Source organism: Corticium candelabrum, chromosome 2 (assembly GCF_963422355.1).
Source record: "Corticium candelabrum chromosome 2, ooCorCand1.1, whole genome shotgun sequence".
In the NCBI taxonomy this organism is placed as follows: Eukaryota; Metazoa; Porifera; class Homoscleromorpha; order Homosclerophorida; family Plakinidae; genus Corticium; species Corticium candelabrum.
Genome location: NC_085086.1, coordinates 9,657,323 through 9,675,905, shown reverse-complemented (window position 1 = coordinate 9,675,905; position 18,583 = coordinate 9,657,323). Strand labels below are relative to the sequence as shown.

Genomic DNA, 18,583 nt, shown 5'->3' with positions numbered 1-18,583 from the left:
CACGTGTATATACATCATACTAGAAGTTCAACTTTCTGCTATAGCAAACAGCTACCGAACAACTACCCAGACTATAAAAGACTATCGGACGTCCCTGGCATTACTCTTGAAAATTATCTGTGGAGTGTAACCGAGTATGCGAGGTAATTGTGTGCGCGTCGATGTTGTGTTCGGTTTAGCTCCTGTCAACATGCATATACCAACTTCAGGTCTCCACTCCTTGACGCACGAAACTCATTAATCTTACTTGATCTGAGGAGCAATTTAGAAAAATATCTAGCGAGTGCAGTGCTTGCATAGTGGGCGCAACCGCAATCTCTGATTCCCTGATAAGGTCGTTCAAAACCAGACAATCGTTACCAAATTCTAATACTCTACCACCAGAAGTAAACGGCCCGTTTATTTTTTATCGGACGTAAAACGTCAACTTGCAGGTTTGTCATGCAAAATTTGTGCCACTACAGTATATTCGCGTTGGTACTTTGACCTAGAAAGGGGCTCTCCTAATTAGACACGTTACTTCGAAATGCCCGCTTGCATTGAAGTGTGCCCATGGAACGCAGGCTTTATTAATATTTTAGTGGTGATTGTCTTAGCGGTTCTGGCGTACGTGATTGATGATATACACAGACAGAAAGACACAGAAGATACATGCAGGTCTAAAACGAGAGTCGGTGGTTCACTTCTGTGAAAATGATATTTGTCATCACTTAGCACGCTTTTTACAGATGGGGTTTAGATAGTCACCAATATATTTACAAAATGTATCGAAGTCTTTTGTTGATGAGTCCAGAAGCGCAAACATTAGTAAATTTTGGAACACCGAGCCAAGCGATTTTCAGTCAGCTTCAGAATTGTAATAGTAATATCTTCAGGAAAATGTTATTTTCTTTGTCAGGCGAAGAATAATGCCTCGGTAAGCTGGACAAGATATTTGTTTCGTGACCGATTTTTGAAGAGCAGATCATCTTTAAGATCATTTTCATATAACAACAAACAGACAGACAGACAGACAGCAAACAACGAGACAGCCAAACAGACATCCAAACAAACAGACAGACAAATATACAGACACTGAGTGTCTCAGACAGCTGCATGTTGTTCATAAGATTGTACCAAAACACCATCTCCTGGATTGTGACAGCAAACCTGACATATATGAAGTGGATCGTGATTCCGGTAAAGAAGTGGAGTTAGTCATCTCTTTGACACATCCGTGAGCACTTGAACCTCTTGCAAAGGCAGCCCTAGAAGGTGGGACAGCAGCTACTGAAAGAGAAATGCTGAAAAATGACAAATACACCCAAAATTAAGGCATGTCTTTGTGGAACTACATCGAATTTTTTCTTCTTCTGGTGATGAAGCACTTTGGTCGTTGGGGGCAAGAAGCCCAAAAGTATCTCAACAAGCTCTCATTAACAGCAACACGGACAACTGAGTGCAGACAAGACTAGTTTAAGAATTACTGGAGGACGCGATTCCCAATTGTGATGGAGTATTGCAATGCAAGAGTGTTACTGCAGAAGATAAGCAGAGACCAGTATAGTGGTGACTCAGTTGATGCCATAAGAAACTCTGTTGGCTTATTGTCAACAGTTTGACACTTAGTCGTACTTACGGACCTCTTGGGTTTTAGTTCTCTTAGAACTTGCTGAATTTTAGGGAAGACTGTAATAAAGTCTTGTATAAGAAAATGTGTGTATTGACAGGCAGACAGACAGACAGACAGACGGACAGAGAGACAGAGAGACAGAGAAACAGACAGACAGACAGACAGACACATAGACAGGCAGACAGAAAGACAAACAGACAGACAGACTGACAAGGAGACATTCAAAAAGACAGAGGCAGACAGGCACAGAAGCCCTTCTTATATACGTAGAAATGCTATAGTATAGTAGCACCCGCTTTTCTAGTGCTTTGAATTTTGATTAATACAAATCATTTTGATCTGATCACAGGAAGGTAGTTGCATTCGCTACACTCTGCTATATATACTTGCCACGTCCGTTCTACGAGTATGGGCACATCAACAATTACTAGTTGATATTTGTTATTTTGTGCTTGTATTGCAATCACAGTCTCCTGATAACAACAAACCATAATCAATTCTATATATAACCGTTCTACAAGTCCAAATATCTATAGCCAGCTCGGCCAGGCCCATAGGCGAACGGGCTTAAGGGGAGGGTGTTGTATTTATAAACCATCTTACAGTAGTTTAATGTTCGCTTTGTCAGCTACTGGGAGTTAAAAATTATATACGAGCTATTATAAGAGGTTTGGATGATGACAAAATGATCTATATTCTTTCATTGTTGCTACGTACAAAACCACTGTGATCAATTAAGTCTCAGTTTCTAACATTTTAATCTATTACACGTATGATAGAGATAGTGATAATGGTGCGTACGAGCAATGAAGCATGGAGGTACTGAATTCGGGGTCAGACAATTTCTAGAGACTAAAGCTGGGTTTACAATATGACGTTGATGACGCCCAAAACGCTCGCGCGAAGACGCGGAGTAGATTGGCAAAATGCTGATGCTGACGCTCTACCATTTACAATATCATTTAATAATGAGCGTCAGAAACGAGGCACTACCCGCATGCTCATCATAATCCTATACAAAAGTCTGTAATTTGGTTTTCATTTCCTGGGTTTCTCTCTCACCAAGTTGTCGCGAAGACGCTTTCACATTATTTGGCAGCCTGCTCGAAGCCTAGTTTTTTGATAGGTTTTTTCAAGTCTTTTTCTTGGACCTCTCATCTGTAAGCTACTGTCACTTGATCTGCCGCAAGCAGTTGTACTTACACGTATACACTTTCCGTAGGCTTCTCTTTCATAGTTTACTTTCGGTTATTTCTCTCCAGGATTTGATCGGATTTGTCGATCCAAAGACACGTGCTTCCGGTAGACGCTAGAGCACTTACGGTTTGGACGCTAGAGTTGAACCGGAATCAAATCTAGCGTCGGCGACGCTGACAACGCTGACGACGCTCGTGACGCGACGTGTGAGTTTTTACAATACTAGGACGCCTTCCTGAGCGTCGTCGTTAGCGTCCTTGAGCGTCGCCAGCGTCATGTTGTAAATCTAGCTTAACAAGACAAATTTTCTTTTCAAATTTAAATGCATGGGCGTCAGAAGGCATCGGCCACTGCCGCATGTCCATGGTCGTATCACTTTTTTTATTTTATCCTAGTAGCCCATTACCGTAAACTTTTGTATACGGCTGCGTGAAGCTAATAAAATTAGCAAGTAAAGTCAGTGTTTTAGTCGTTGAAATAAGGCTTAGTTAGCGTGCGCTGATTGTTGTTAGACCGTGCTTATTTAACAAGCTAGTCTACACTCTACCTATTACTTTCTACACCCAAGCGAACCATCCCTGGACAAACACTGCATTAGCGCCTGTACTGCTACATCATGCACGCCATATCAGAGAATAGCAGTTTGATAGGGAAGTACATCTTATAAACGCCTACTACATTCTATTAACCCGCTCGCGTCATCGTCTTAGCGGTCAGAGTCAGCCGGCTGCTAACTATGTCGCTGGTTTTCTTTCCATCGTTCTTCTGATAACATCAACTGCGTCGCTAGACGAATGTTTCAGCCAGCAGTGCAGCTCAGCTTGCAGCTGCAAACGTAAGAACAACTAGAAACGAGTTACTCGAATGCAAGAGTCTCATTTACTTCCTTCTTGTGTAGCTGAACTGTGTCGTACTTTTATTGGAAAGAATTTAGAGAGACCTAGCTCTATCACTTCTAAGCTTGTATGCTTGCACACGCTGTAGTCTTACAAGAGCTGCACTTTAGCTCAACTGTTTGTTTGCCGCTTCAATTGGACACAAACCGGTGTGGGTGGCTTCTGCACGTCGAACGGGGTGCTTGGATGAATTCCGGGGGTTTTGGATTTGGTTTGGTTCACAGTACGTGCACGAAGTGCGAACGTCAGGAAACATTCGGCTTCTTTGTGTGGTCGAACGAGGAATGTGACTGACTACGCTCTTTGTTCTTTTCAGGTTACGCGTTTTGCGGTGGCAAAGTTACGAGAAGAAAACAAAAGACAACGCTTCATACTGCTAATGGCCGTTATCGAAATTGCATTCATTGTACTTAGAGTATACGCGTTCGTCAACAGGAGGCGGTTCGGTTACATTTCGAGCAGTTTGATATCGAAGAAGGAGACTGGGTAAAGGTCTATGACGAGTCTAAGTCAAAAAAGACTGAAATAATTAGGTAGGACTCGTACCCATCACCTGTTGACGTCGTGTCGTCTGGACACAGAATGGTGGTGGAGTTCAGGTAAAGCGCATGTGGAGAGAAGTCGGCAATTCACGCGGTAATGAAAAGAAATAGTAAGACAACATGAGTTAATGAAAATGTAAATCTCTAGAAAAATTAAGCTAAAGTACAGAAATTATTACTGACAAATTGGTGGCATCATGAAAGTTTGTATACTATAATTTCCCAGATAATTAGACTAAGGTGAAAGATAATAATAAATTATCCATTTTTATAGCTTGTGGCTCATTAATTCGACTGCCCAACTCAAAAAAGCTCTTCATCCGATCGCCCAACTACCCTCGTTTCTATCCAAGCAACGCAGACTGTTTATGGACGGTTATAGGCAAACAAGACTTGCTGTCAGCTGAAGTCAACATACATACATTGAAAACTGAAAAGAGCAAGGATGTTGTCATGATTAGAGATACGCTTGGACAAGAAAATGCAAATGTTACTGAACACTCTGGAAAGTTTGAATTCGTGGTTTTCAACGTGAAAAATTCCCCAGAAATCTCTGTTGCTTTTCGTTCTGCTATATTTGCTATATATAAGATATCCCTATCAAGCAGTTCTGATGGTATACAGGTTACTCCATGTGAAATTGTAAAACGAGTCTAAATAGTGTGTACTATTTTTCAGTTTCAATTTGTGAAAGACATGACAGTGTAGCAAATGGAAGGGTGAGGTTGAGTGATTTCCGGCGGAGAGCCATACGTTGCTGTTGTCCCGGATATGTCGCCCAAGGTCCTAATGCAACACAAACTTGCATCGACAGTCGCTGAACTCCATCAGATACAATCACATGCAAACGTGAGTACGAAGACTATCAATGCTTTTAGTAGATTTCTATTTTTGCAAAAATTTGTAGGCGTGACGTCATGTCCTCCATTGCTTCCTCCTAAAAACGGCATCATCGTTGGAGTAAACTCTCCTCCTACCCACTTTGGAGCGCCAGCTGAGTTCCAGTGTAACTTAGGCTACAATTTTGAAACAGAAGCTTGCACAGTTTGTGCTGTGTGCAAGTGCACACGAGAATGGCAGTACACGCCGGTCAAAAAATACTGCAAACGTGAGATCAAACCAACGCACTTGATTTTTCAAATATGTAAATTTGTTGTGTGCAGTTTTTCAGTGTGAACTTCTTCCTCCATCTCCTCAGCCGAAAGGATTCGTTCAAGTCAAAAGTCCACTCGTTCTGGGAACAGTGGCTACATACAAATGTTTAGAGGGATTTGGTTTGGATAGGATTCCAACTGTTGTCTGTCAAGCGCATGGCTCTTGGTACCCTGTAAGGAAAAGACACCATCCACAGAAATGCGTAGGTAAGAATAGCACATAATATGTAGGGTTGAGCCATCTCTGGCTTGAGCGAGAGTGTATGTCCCTAAAAATAACAAAATGTTTGAGTTGGCTAAAAAATTGTTGTGAGATGGACGGATGATAGCATGCGCGTTGCAATATGTAGATCAACAAATCTCCTTTATCTCTCCATCTGATTATCTGTTTGTCTTTCTGTCTGTCTGTCTGTCTGTCTGTCTGTTTGTCTGTGTGTGTGTGTGTGTGTGTGTGTGTGTGTGTGTGTGTGTGTGTGTGTGTGTGTGTGTGTGTGTGTCTGTGTCTGTGTGACTGTCTGTCTGTCGGTCTGTGTGACTGTCTGTCTGTCGGTCTGTGTGACTGTCTGTCTGTCTGTCGGTCTGTGTGACTGTCTGTCTCTCTTTCTATCGGTCTGTTGGTTGGTAGTATATTTCAAACATGATCACTATTACAGGCTAAGTAAGCTAGTGGAAACCTTGAAAAGTGGCGTCGATTGATCTATTAGGGCCATTATATCGACCAATCTGACAGTCTGTCTGTTTGTTTGTCTGTCAGTATGTGTGTCTTCCTCTCTGTCTGTTTGTCTGTCTGTACGTTTGTTTGTTTCCCTGTTTGTCTGGTCGTCTGTCTGTCTGCATGACTAATAGCAAATGATTTATGACATTTAAGTATCTTTATATAATTATCTATGCTTTAGCAAATCTTACAACTTGTGATAATCGTGATATTCCTTATAACAGCAAGCGGAGAGTGGTCTCTTTCGCTCACAGCCAGTTTGCAACATTTGGCTGTAACAAAGCCTACGAACAGAAGGGTACGCATTTGAGAAGGTGCTTGAAATCAAATTCTGGCAAAACGTATTGGAATGGATTTCCAACAGTTTGTAAAGGTATGGAAACATTAACTAGTATGTCTAGAAAAGTAAACGCTATAATTGATTTTGTAATTTAGATCTATTTAAAAATCCTTCTCAACTGGCAGGTAAGTTCAGAGTAGGTTTTGTGGATCGAACTATCAAATGCAACGACAAGAAGAACTCTTCCATAGAGTCTTCTCAGCCTGGTAGCAACGCAACCAAAAGCTCCAACGCATGATTGTGCAGAGGGCGATCGGTGGTCGTTGGTGAGGGATGCGTAGATCTCATTTTCGCCATTGATTGCTCTAAAAGCATATCTGAACATAACGTCAACTTGAGTCTTGCATTTGCTGCTTGATCTGTCGCACTGTTCGACATTGAAGCGGGTCAGGCCAGAGTGGCTTTGCTGTCTTACGATCACAAGAGACATCCACCATTTAACTTGGCATATAAAAAGACGACAGAAGAGACGGTTGAGGCCATTCAAGACGGTTGAGGCCATTCAAAGTGCCAGCTACTTTGCTGTGGCTACTGCAACTGGTCCGGTTTTGAAACACATTCGCAGAAAAATCTTACCTAAGAGCAAATCCGATTGCAAAAGAGCGATTTTCCTACTGACTGATGGAAATAAAAATTAATTGGGCAGGAGATTCTAGTGATGAGGCGAAGCAGCTCTAGAACATTACTGGTCCTTAAATATACACGATTGCTTACAGAGATAGTGATTTGAACTGGGATGTCTTAATCCGTCTTGCTTCAAAGAAAGAGTACTTTTTTTGCTGTCAGAGAACCAGTGCTTCTGAACGAACTTATCAAGAAGTCATTCACTTTTAAATTGAGTAAGCCGTCTTGCTTTCGCATTACTAGAAGTTTAAATCGTAATGCTACAGATAGTTAGGGTTTTAATAAATATTCTTAAGTACTAATTCCTTGCAATAGCAGACAATAGTTTCCATATTAATATTTGTAAATCAATTGCTTATTGTCCGCTTTAGATTACTATGAGCAGGGTGATACAACGAGCGCTCCTGACTGCAGGGCACGCGTCTTTGGTGGTTGCCATTCGTCCAAATGAGCTTGGCCGTTTATTGTCTCGATCTACACTCGTCATAATGGAATTTGGATAATCACGTGTGGTGGAACAATAATAAATGACTGCTGGATTATGTCCGCCGCTCATTGTCTTTACAGCTTACAAGGCATAAGCAATGATGAAATTCGAGTGGTAACCGGAGACTCTCAAAGGTACGTAGATGAAGCGACTGAAACAACGTACAAAGTTTGTGGTATCAAACTACACAAAGGCTTCAATGGCAATACATTCGCCAATGACATTATGCTACTGAAGCTCTGCTGTAAAGTTGAGTTTTCAAACTTTGTCAGAAAAGCTTGTCTACCTCAGGCAGGAGACGAGCTTTACTACAGACCGGGCGCTCAGTGTGTTGTAGCAGGATGGGGAGGCACGGTACAAAAGAGCGAAAATGAAGTCCTCAGTCTAAAACCATCTACTAGTCTTAAACAAGACAATCTTCCTGTCGCCGACATCGAAGTTTGTAAAAAGTCGACCAGATATCCAGTGGCGGAAACCTCGTTTTGTGCCGGTGACGGTATGGGACAGGCGGGAGCTTGCAGGGGAGACAGCGGTGGATCCATATTTTGCATGAGAAAGGATTCAGATACTTACGTTGTTACTGGGATTGTCATGTGGGACAGTGGATGCGGTCTGGCAGGACAATACGGGTTCTATACAGACGTCCGGAAGTTGAGGCAATGGATTGAAGACAACGTCGAGAATTGCTCTAGTGATTCTTGCCCAGACTCAGGCGAAAACTTTGTTTAATAATGGAGTGTATAGACATTGCAAAATACAGTCGTGTTTATTGCATGGTCTTTATATACTACATGTATCAGTATGTATGTTTTAAGACAATGTAGACGTGCACGTAACAGTAGTGATCTGTCAGTGAAGTTGTTGTTTGTTAGCACGCAGCAAATGTGACGCTAAGAGATTAATGGCTTTGAAATTCACGTGTCTAAACACCAAGCTAGAAGTTCAACTACCAGCAACAGCAAACAACTACCGAGCAACTACTCAGACTATAAAAGACTATCTGAGGTCCCTGGCATTGCTCTTGAAAATCATCTGTGGAGTAGTAACCGAGTATGCGAGGTAGGCGTTTGCGCCAGTACCGTATACGGCTCTGGTGTACGGTGTTCTGTTAAGTTGGGTTTGTCAACTGTCAACATTCATACACCTACAGGTGGCCTCCACGCCTTGACGCACGAAACTTGTTATTCTAACCTGATCTGAAAAGCAACTAAAAAATATTTAGTGAGCGCGGTGCGTGCATCGTAGGCGCAACTCACGCAATCTCTGGTTCCCGGATGGCATTGTTCAAGACCAGACCTTACCAGAATCTTAGACGCTGCCACCAGAATTATACGGTCCGTTTATTTTTCATCAGACTTCAAACGTCAACTTAAATTTTTTATGCAAATTTTTCTCCTGTAAAGTATCCCGTCGGTACTTGGACCTCGAAAGAGGCTCTCCTAATGAGACACGTTAGAAACGAACGTTTGCATTTGAGTGTGCCCATGCAACACGATTTTATTGCACATTTTCGTGCTGATTGTCTTAGCGGGTTTAGCGTACGTGATGATACACACAGACAAACAGACAACAGAAGATACATGCAGGTCTGAAACGAGTGTCGGTGGTGCTCATCTGTGTAAACGATGTCTCTCGTCATGGGGCACGCTTTTTTACAGACTGTGTCTAGCTATTCTCAAATATTTACAAAATCTATGGAAGTTTTCTGTTGCTGAGTCAGGAAGAGCAAACTCTAGTGAATTCTTAGAACAGTGGAGAAAGCGATTCTCAGTCAGCTTCAGATCGATATATAGCACGACTATCTGTAATAATACAAGGATATATCACGACTATCTGTAACAATACAAGGATATATCACCACTATATGTAACAAAACAAGGATATATCATCACTATATGTAATAATACAAGGATATAACACAACTGTATGTAACAATACAAGGATATATCACGACTATATGTACTAATACAAAGATATATCACAACTATATGTAACAATACAAGGATATATCACGACTATATGAAACAATACAAGGATATATTACGACTATCTGTAATAATACAAGGATATAGCACGACTATATGTAATAATACAAGGATATATCACGACTATCTGTAACAATACAAGGATATATCACGACTATATGTAATAATACAAGGATAGATCACCACTATATGTAACAATACAAGGATATATCACCACTATATGTAATAATACAAGGATATATCACCACTATATGTAATAATACAAGGATATATCACCACTATATGTAATAATACAAAGATATATCACAACTATATGTAACAATACAAAGATATATCATGACTTTAGGTAATAATACAAGGATATATTACCACTATTTGTAACAATACAAGGATATATTACAACTATATGTAATAATACAAGGATATATCACAACTATATGTAACAATACAAAGATACATCACGACTTTAGGTAATAATACAAGGATATATTACCACTTTCTGTAACAATACAAGGATATATCACGACTATCTGTAACAATACAAGGATATATCACAACTATATGTAACAATACAAGGATATATCACCACTGTATGCAACATTACAATGATCACTTTTCTTTTTTTCATTTTCTGTTTTTGTTTTATAGTATACTTTCATTGCAACTATAGAAAACATTAGGTTGCATTGTATCTATTACCCAAAGTAGACTTAGCTAGTTAATTTATCTTACACATAACTTCTGACTCAGTTAGATCTTTCTTGTTGCCATTGCTTCAAGTTTATGTAGTACAGATACTTCTACATTTGAAGCACTGTTGAAGCTAGATCATGAAGATACATATGTACAGTCATATACATGCAGAAGAGCCAAAAAGTAAAGCATGTACAAAGTTAACTATATAACTGTAGTACATGTAATACATGAATACTGCAAAAAGTCAAACTGTGGTAACAATTTCCTTTGTACATGCCGTTTCCCTGCAGGCAACATATGGGCTCATTATGGCTCTGCCACAATACCCTTGGAGTTCCGCAAGCATTACCATTGTACAACGATCGAACCATACACGTATTGTTTTCTCAAATACTATTATAGTGACAACATAAATTCATCAAGCGTTTCTCTGCTTGTCTGCCTGCTTGTTGATAACTCTACGTCACACTGACCTAGCTAGACGTCTAGCAAATTAATTGAATGAGTGGTCGAAATGTAGAATAAATACAGTTGCAATGCCAAATTTCGCTTTATAAAACTGTGTAATAAGTGACTGTGCAGTTAGCTAATTACATCGGCAGCGTCGAGCAGCGCGAGTAAGAAAGCCTACTACCCAAAACTAAAGCTGTAGCGCAACGCTTTATCAAAACACATGCAGCTGATTCACCTATACTATTGGCAGAACTATTGGAATGCGTGTCATCATGCCTTATCTAAGTCATTCACAATTTTCCCGCGAACTAGCATTTCATTTTTAGAATTACTGTTCTAGCGAACAAGAGTAAGTAAATTACCTTTCTTCTAGATTTCATCCATGAAAGGTGTCGGTTTCTTTGAGCAAACATCTATAGATGTCATGAACTGCAGTCTGCAATTCGGCAAATTTGTTCTCGATTTTCGCGCCAAAAGTGCTAGCCCGACGTCATGCATCAGCTGCATGCATGTTTCCTGGCTGTTTGGCGACTTACTTTCACCGTTTGCTTTTGTCGTCGCGAAGTTACGCTTTTCTTAGATGTTTCTAGCATTCGCTGTAAGGTGGTGCTTGAACAAGCTGGCGATTTCGATCAATAGATTGCCGAAGGAGCAACCCTAGCGATTCTAGCTGAGTCTTATCTGCCTCACGGTCAGAGAAAACTTCGTCTCTCAACATTTCCCTTAAAAAAGACTAGACAGCAAAACTCGTAACACACAAGCAGTTCCCGCGAAAATAAGTAAGTCGACAAATCCCGTATGTGTGTTAGTCAGCTGAGGAGAAAGTCTTCGTTATGGCAGATCGTTATTTCTGTCCCCAGTGCGACAGCTGGTGGAAATTGAGAACATATATGTCACACAAAGCCTTGTATTACAACGAGAGAACACAGACTTGGTCTAGGCAATTGCAAGCGTAAGAGGAATACTCCACTAGCGACGACGAATCCGCGACGTTTGTTCACAGTCCCAAACGACCATCACGTTTCACTAATATACAAGTCAAATAATTAATAGCATAGGATACCGTAAGTTCAATAAAAACAAAAATATGCCTACATAGTCTCCTAGACCTCCAGCGGTATTACTAATTAATAAATTACATTAAGTGTAAGCGAAGATATTACTAAATATGTACTTTCTTTGTAAGAATAGAATTTCTTATCTTCGTCGCGGGTAGTGTATGTGGGGTGGCAAGATAATCTGGGCATACTAAGTTTCAGGTGTGTTGATATAGACACATGCGCGTACCTAGCAACTAGCCATGTGGCTTACGATGCCTATGGATCAGTCATTAATAGCTTGTAGTCTTTACAAAAATGCACCTTCCTGTTCTTACCTTAATACATGCGTGTATAAATAACTAGATGCTGCGCAAATAAGTTGTAATGATGTCCAGTCACGTGACCATGCAATACCTACGTCCACTATGCCCAAAGCTCAATCCCAACACTCAGTCAGTTTCCAGAGTTAGAAACACTGCTTTTGTTCTACCAAACGCTGTTCAGAGACGTCAGATAGATCAAAAGATTTCGTTCACACCACAGCCAATGCATGCAGGGTTGTCCACGGTGCTAGGGCAAACTGTAGCCCCTAGACAAAAAATTGCAATTATTATTAGCTACTTATTATGTAATTATTATTAGTTTGACAAAAGGCTTAATTTTAGAGCTTATCTTTTCTCTTATTAATAAAGTCACACAAAACATTTTTAGTTTATTAAATTAAACTCAAGTAATTAAATTATCTACATTAAGAGCAAAGACAATTAGGGCGCATGCTCCAGAAGCTCCACTTCCAAATATGGTCTATTGGCTAGTTACAGTTACTGTTGTGTTCTAATTATACAAATACATGTCCTGAATTGCTACACACTGATACCTCATAACGATATGTATTCTAGACATAGATGACATACACAAGGAAGAAGATATAGCTATAAACCCAAAACATCGAAGGCACTGCGCTCAAGGTTACTGCAACGACGATGACCATATTATTGAAAAGGATCATGATCATATTAGTGAAGACGATGACGATCAACAAGGACCAGAATTGTGGAGCTCTGAAACTGTAGCAGAAGTCTACAATGACATCACTTTGAAACTTCGGATACAATACCAACTGTTCAAAGTAATGCTGGCCAAGGACATGCTGTTCTACAATGGATAGTTTATCTGCTGTTGGTTTGGCAGGTTCGTTTGTAGTGCGTATAGCTTCACTATCATAAGCTAAACTTGTGTAATTGCCATACTATTTCAACAGCATACAGTAACAATTTAGAGGCATCTCCAAATTACCAGACATTTCCTTCAATCTAAATAGTCTGATTGGCAAAGATCACCGGTACCTCTCAACCCTTCAATTCAAAAAATTCTGACAATTAAAACTCTGTGGTACCAAAATGAATCTTTCAGCTGCACTTTCCCAAATTGTGCAGCTTGCATGATGAAATACCAATGAACAAAAAATAATAAATAAGACTAGCTGTGCACGTTGCTTTAGGAAACAGTCGACATAAACAACAGACCAGATGAATATCAATACACAACTTAGTAGTTTGTCCCATGGAGGTGATGCTATCAGTAGACTTGGATATAGTGTAAATGCAAACTGTCAGACATTTCAATCTGAACAGGCCTCTACCCTACCCACCCACCCACTTTTATAGCGTTGTTTAGATGGACCAAAGGGTCTGGTAACTACAGATGCCCCTTTATGACATAATACATGTATATTATTGAACTTAGCCATACAACGAAATTTTTCACAAAATGCAACATAATCTCAACATAGACAATGTCACTATCAAAATCAATCTGACTGATGTTAGTTTCATGTCTAGGTTTGCCTTGTTGCTGAGATTGTCTACGTGATATCATTTGCTTGCACCAATGTCATGGCCTGTAACATACAAGTATTTTTATATCAGCAAACTAAGATATCTCATTAACTTCAGAACTAGTCTTGAACCCAGATTGTCTTTCTGTGTGAGAGTTCACTATCTCTCATTACCACTGACTGCATAATTTGATTTACCTTAATTAATAATATGTAGCATAATCTTACAAACGTTTTAGCACACCAATGTGTATGCAGATACTGAGAACAGATTTTGATAAAGTGCTTACTGGCATTTGTGATTAGGCTATATTTTCTGTGAGCAAGAGAGCACTCCTGGCTCTGTTGAGCATCATCGCCACTATGTTACAAGTATTGGGATCATATAACAATACAGGTCAATTTCTTGCTAAACATATACCAACATCTGAGTACAAATTGAAGCAAAGTCTGCCACATAAAGGCAAAGATCAGTTTACAAAGTATGTTGTATGTAAACCATGTTATTCGCTGTAATAGTTGGATGAACTGATGGAAAAGAGCCGTTGTTCTCAAATACATTGCAGCCACACAGTACGGCCCGATCACCCTCAACAGGAGCGTAGACAACCGTGTGGCACACCATTACTCCATGAAGTTACTTTTTCACACAAAGAAAACTTATTCTACCCACAGTACACCTATTGCTACAATAGTATTGTTCAATCACTCTCTGATCTTCTTTCTCGGCCAGGTATACCAGAACAGTTAGAGCTATGGCGCCACAGAAGTGTCCCATCTGGCCACTTAGGCGATGTATATGATGGAAAGATATGGAAAGAGTTCGAGGCAATCAGTGATGGGTTCAGCCTTTCAAAGCCAAGACACTATGCTGGAATTCTAAATGTTGACTGGTTTCAACCATTTAAGAATGGTACCACATCAGTAGGAGTTATTTATCTTGCACTGATGAATTTCCCTCGATATCTGCGTTTCAAAAGACAGAACGTGCTTCTGGTTGGAATAATCCCAGCAGTGAAGTCTGAGCCAGCATCTCTTAATACATTTCTCAAACCACTGGTAGATGAGCTGAAAGCAATGTGGGAAGATGGTGTGCTATTGACAACATCTCAATCTCCGACATTTCGATTACAACACCGACTAGCTTTACTGTGTGTTTCTTGTGACATCCCTGCTTATTACCAATTACCTGCGTATTGCAAATAATTACGTATCACCAACATGAGTCTGTCACTATAGGTGTTGAAAGATACATGTCGCAAATGGCAAAGTGAACAAGACGATGTCCGTGTCATTTTGGCTTCATGGGCAGGTTGCAATGGAGAAGTAGACCAAGAACATTTTGTCCTTCGTCCCGGCAAAGTTTTGTTTTATGTCCAACATTCTATTAAAATTTATGGACATAAATATGAACACCTCTTTGCATGCGTTAAGTGGTATATCCATTGTCCACAAATCCCATCATTCCCTCCGTTGTCACACTGGCAGCAAGGAGTATTTGAAGAAGGAGGACCATCAACTTTCATGCCAGTTCAGCGAATCCATTCATGTGTACTAATGCAATGTCAACAAGATGGCCAAAGAGTCTTGACAATCTGCCCTCTTCCAAGAAAGGACCTAATTTGATAGAAAACACTGCTTGTTATAATTACCATAAATGTGGTCATTTGTCACTTGTGTGGTACTCAATAGCAGAAATTAAAACATTGTTAATTAATGTCACTCTAGTGCATTGCTAATGTTACTTTAGTCTGATTCATAGCAGTAGCAAAACACAGAAGTACACATTATACTACTGAATCAGTATGCTCTATTTTCATCATTGTATATATATATATACATATACTATGTGTGCATGAATCAATGTATGGATCACTATGCAGCATGTTATCAACTAAATGCCACCATCGACCATGCATTCCTGTTTTGTCCCAAATAAAAATATCTTAAAATAGGGCTTTGTGTTTTTACGGTTCCTGAACATCACACCACCAACTCTCTACGACGGTCAAAGACAACAAGCCCAACAAAAAGCCCAACAGATACAGAGCCATGATGATACACGAGACAGTGTGGCTATAAAGAACCACAGAGAAGGTCCAGAAACATGGAACACAGAGACGATAGTGGAAGTCAATGGACCTCACACGTATTTAGTGCGGGCATAAGGGTGCGGGCATAAGGAATCGAGCAACACGTGCACACAGATCACATGTTACCATCCACCACACCGTAAGAGATGAGAGTGTTAGAAAAGCAACAACGTAACCAGCCAAGCATAAAGAGGATGATTGTACATGGCATCATCCATCAACATCATCAATCACATATCTCATAGCAACACCATGCATCTACACTGCCCTAGTTAATTAGTGAAGTCTACTACAGACTGTATCTTTAGTTAAGCTTCATGCAGGAACGAATCACTTACGTGCCAATGCATGTGTGCATGCTCACAAATGACGCCACGTAAAATGTACATGCGTGCCTATACGTACAGTTTAGGGCAGCCATTTGACACGCCGCTGAGTTCCAACACTTTTGGCACGTGGAAGCATGTGACATTCCCGCACTGTAAAACGCATTGGCATCTAGTCAATTTGTCTTACCTTTGCAGAGCCATGCAAAGGCCTGCAGCTGCGTGTTCGAAACGCTGTCAAACAATACACCCGCCTGACAGCGACGAAGGCAGCACTTCCAGTGTAGGTAGGCAACTACTGCAGCAGAAACTACATCTTCATCTTCGTCATCACTTCTCCTCATCGGAAAACTAGCGACAAGTGAGGACACCATCATCTGTCACAATTGGACAAAAATTCTCTAGCTCGTTGTTGTTGGAGGGGCCGCCAACTTACTTTGTTCGTTTCCGACTTCGTTAAAGCTCCAAACTGTACACTGCAACGTAAACAATGTAGCAATCTAAGCGCTCTAGCTAGAGACAGACCACAACCATTTACAACCAGCAGTTACCTCGCGTACCAGAACTTATAGCCTCATCACGTGTTGACCTCGCGCTATGGTAACATATAATTAGTAGTATAGATTGATGGATTAAATGCCTTTCTCTAAGAGAATGGAAGCAAACTTTTTGCAAACAACATTTATACGAAAAGTTTTGGTTGGAACAACAATTGCAATTGCAATCAAAAGCAAAAGCAGAATTAATTAACTTAAGTAGCTAAAATATGTAGTCAGAAATCTCTAAAGTGATAAAACCATGCTGAAGTTATGTGTTGTTTACTCTGAGACATGTTTTTCCGTTTGATATAGTAAAAATAGAAACTTCAAATTTATACGTCATCGATTATTCTTGAATTCTTCCAACGATCAGCTCATGAATTGACAAATTAATAATTAAGTACCTAATTTTGGTTCTTGATATTAATAGAAACTCTTCCTAGACACTACGTTGATCAAGTATATAGTTGAGATTTTTATAGGAATGGTTGAGGCATGCAACTATTCTATGTTTGTCATGCAGAATTGTTACAATCACCTAGATACTTGAGATTGACTATATTGGTTTAAATTTGGAATTTGGTTTGTAACACAGCAATATTTAATTATAATAATAGTAATTAAGAGCATTAGACTGCTAGATCAACTAACATCTGTAGTCCCTAGCTGATCTATTTCTCAATAGTGTATTTAACAAACTGCCTGATTAACTAGAGTGACTTCACTCTTTAGAGCTGCTGACCTTGAATTCGATTACAATTATTAAAGTGTTTAAAATTTTAGTATATTTCTTTTACAGGCGAATTGCTTAATTAATTAAGTTGATCTTATAGATCTTTATTGATAATAGCTAATGAAGAAAGAATGAGTGTTAGATGGTCAGTGAATAAAAATTTTTTTGCTATAGCCAACACTTATGATTTAATTTCTACTCATCTGGATTGAACTGGCTTGTGATCCCAAAGGCAACGCAACTTCTAAGATCTGGTTTGTTGTTTCTTTGACAGGTCATAGATATTAATGAATAAGACAATTGTAAACTGCTGTAATGTGATCAAGTATGAGATCAATAATCAGTATACATGATAAAGCTCGTCATTACTTGCACCATGGGACTTTTATAATATGACATCGTACAAAAACTTCTGAGATAACTTACAATATGTTAGTAGATTCAACTCCATTGTTTTGAATGTTACCTAGTTAATGTTACTTAATTAAATGAATATTGATTGAATTGTTTTGAATGTTACTTACGCAAGAATGTTTGCTTAGTTGTTACTTAATTAATTGTTACTTAATTAATTAAACACTGTGAGTGCAACTCAAAGGTGCAGTATGCAATGGAACAAATCGTAGTCACTGTCTGCATGTACATACATGTCTGATTTTCTGTACGCTAATTCAAAGAAAATATACTAATCTAGATTTACGTAGAAACTAGATACATACACGTACACGTTGGAAAATGCAAAACATCGTAATTTGTCCTTTGTCACGGATGCAGAACTTGTTTGTTTGACACACCAGCGAAAAACTATACGTAGATTACGCGCTTGCAAAGATGATTCAGAAACGAGTTGCGTCTATATGTGCAAATGTGTGCTCACACATGCCGCAATGCAGGTACGCCAAATCCCTAGGCATGTCTATCAGGCGCGTACCCAGGATTTCTCTGGGTTTTTTATATTAATATCAATAATATTAATCTGTTTGTATTAATATCAATATTATTGATCTTAATAACTGTTTTTATATCAATATCTAGATTAATATTGATATTAATGGTATAATTGATATTTGATATTTACTCTCATCTTTGTCCGCTTCTGCTGACTGTCAATTCGAGCCTCCGCTCTGAGGAGTCCATCTTCAGCAGCTGTAGGCCCTGTTACAAACTGCGACAATGTCAACTGACGCTTCATTCCTGACTGGCACGTGTAGCAGTGAGAAGACAGCGCGTTAGACACGTGCTACAACATAGCCTCGAATTCCCAGACATCTGTGTACCGTTAGCGGTAACGTCCACCTCTAGGGGGGTTTCCGG

At 39.7% G+C, this 18,583-nt stretch overlaps 2 protein-coding genes and 1 long non-coding RNA gene across 3 annotated transcripts; 2 read left to right on the top strand and 1 right to left on the bottom strand.

Moving 5' to 3' along the window:
- Window positions 1–136: 136 nt before the first annotated feature.
- Window positions 137–12,909, top strand: LOC134176513 (mannan-binding lectin serine protease 1-like). The gene is made up of 7 exons (XM_062643180.1): window positions 137–209; window positions 4,522–4,863; window positions 5,155–5,355; window positions 5,411–5,608; window positions 6,298–6,430; window positions 7,648–8,279; window positions 12,641–12,909. The coding sequence occupies exons 1-7, from the start codon at window positions 137–139 to the stop codon at window positions 12,907–12,909; spliced, it is 1,848 nt and encodes a 615-aa protein (XP_062499164.1).
- A 589-nt stretch (window positions 12,910–13,498) lies between these two features.
- Window positions 13,499–16,548, bottom strand: LOC134198442 (uncharacterized). Its single transcript, XR_009972839.1, has 3 exons — window positions 16,434–16,548; window positions 16,188–16,374; window positions 13,499–13,641 (listed from the first exon to the last, which is right to left on the bottom strand). It is a non-coding gene; the product is annotated as an uncharacterized LOC134198442 (long non-coding RNA).
- On the top strand, window positions 13,874–15,681 carry LOC134198441 (uncharacterized). Its single transcript, XM_062667850.1, has one exon. It carries the CDS (start codon window positions 14,110–14,112, stop codon window positions 14,782–14,784), a length of 675 nt encoding a protein of 224 aa, XP_062523834.1. The 5' UTR covers window positions 13,874–14,109; the 3' UTR covers window positions 14,785–15,681.
- Window positions 16,549–18,583: the final 2,035 nt, after the last annotated feature.

What these genes read in the sequence shown, in the direction of transcription:
- LOC134176513 (XM_062643180.1), top strand. Translation starts at nt 137, where the DNA reads ATGCGAGGTAATTGTGTGCGCGTCGATGTTGTGTTCGGTTTAGCTCCT. An exon ending in CCTATCAAGCAGTTCTGATG is followed by an intron (nt 4,864 to 5,154) that starts GTATACAGGTTA and finishes AAAAATTTGTAG; the next exon opens with GCGTGACGTCATGTCCTCCA. An exon ending in GGTCAAAAAATACTGCAAAC is followed by an intron (nt 5,356 to 5,410) that starts GTGAGATCAAAC and finishes TGTTGTGTGCAG; the next exon opens with TTTTTCAGTGTGAACTTCTT.
- LOC134198441 (XM_062667850.1), top strand. Translation starts at nt 14,110, where the DNA reads ATGGAAAAGAGCCGTTGTTCTCAAATACATTGCAGCCACACAGTACGG.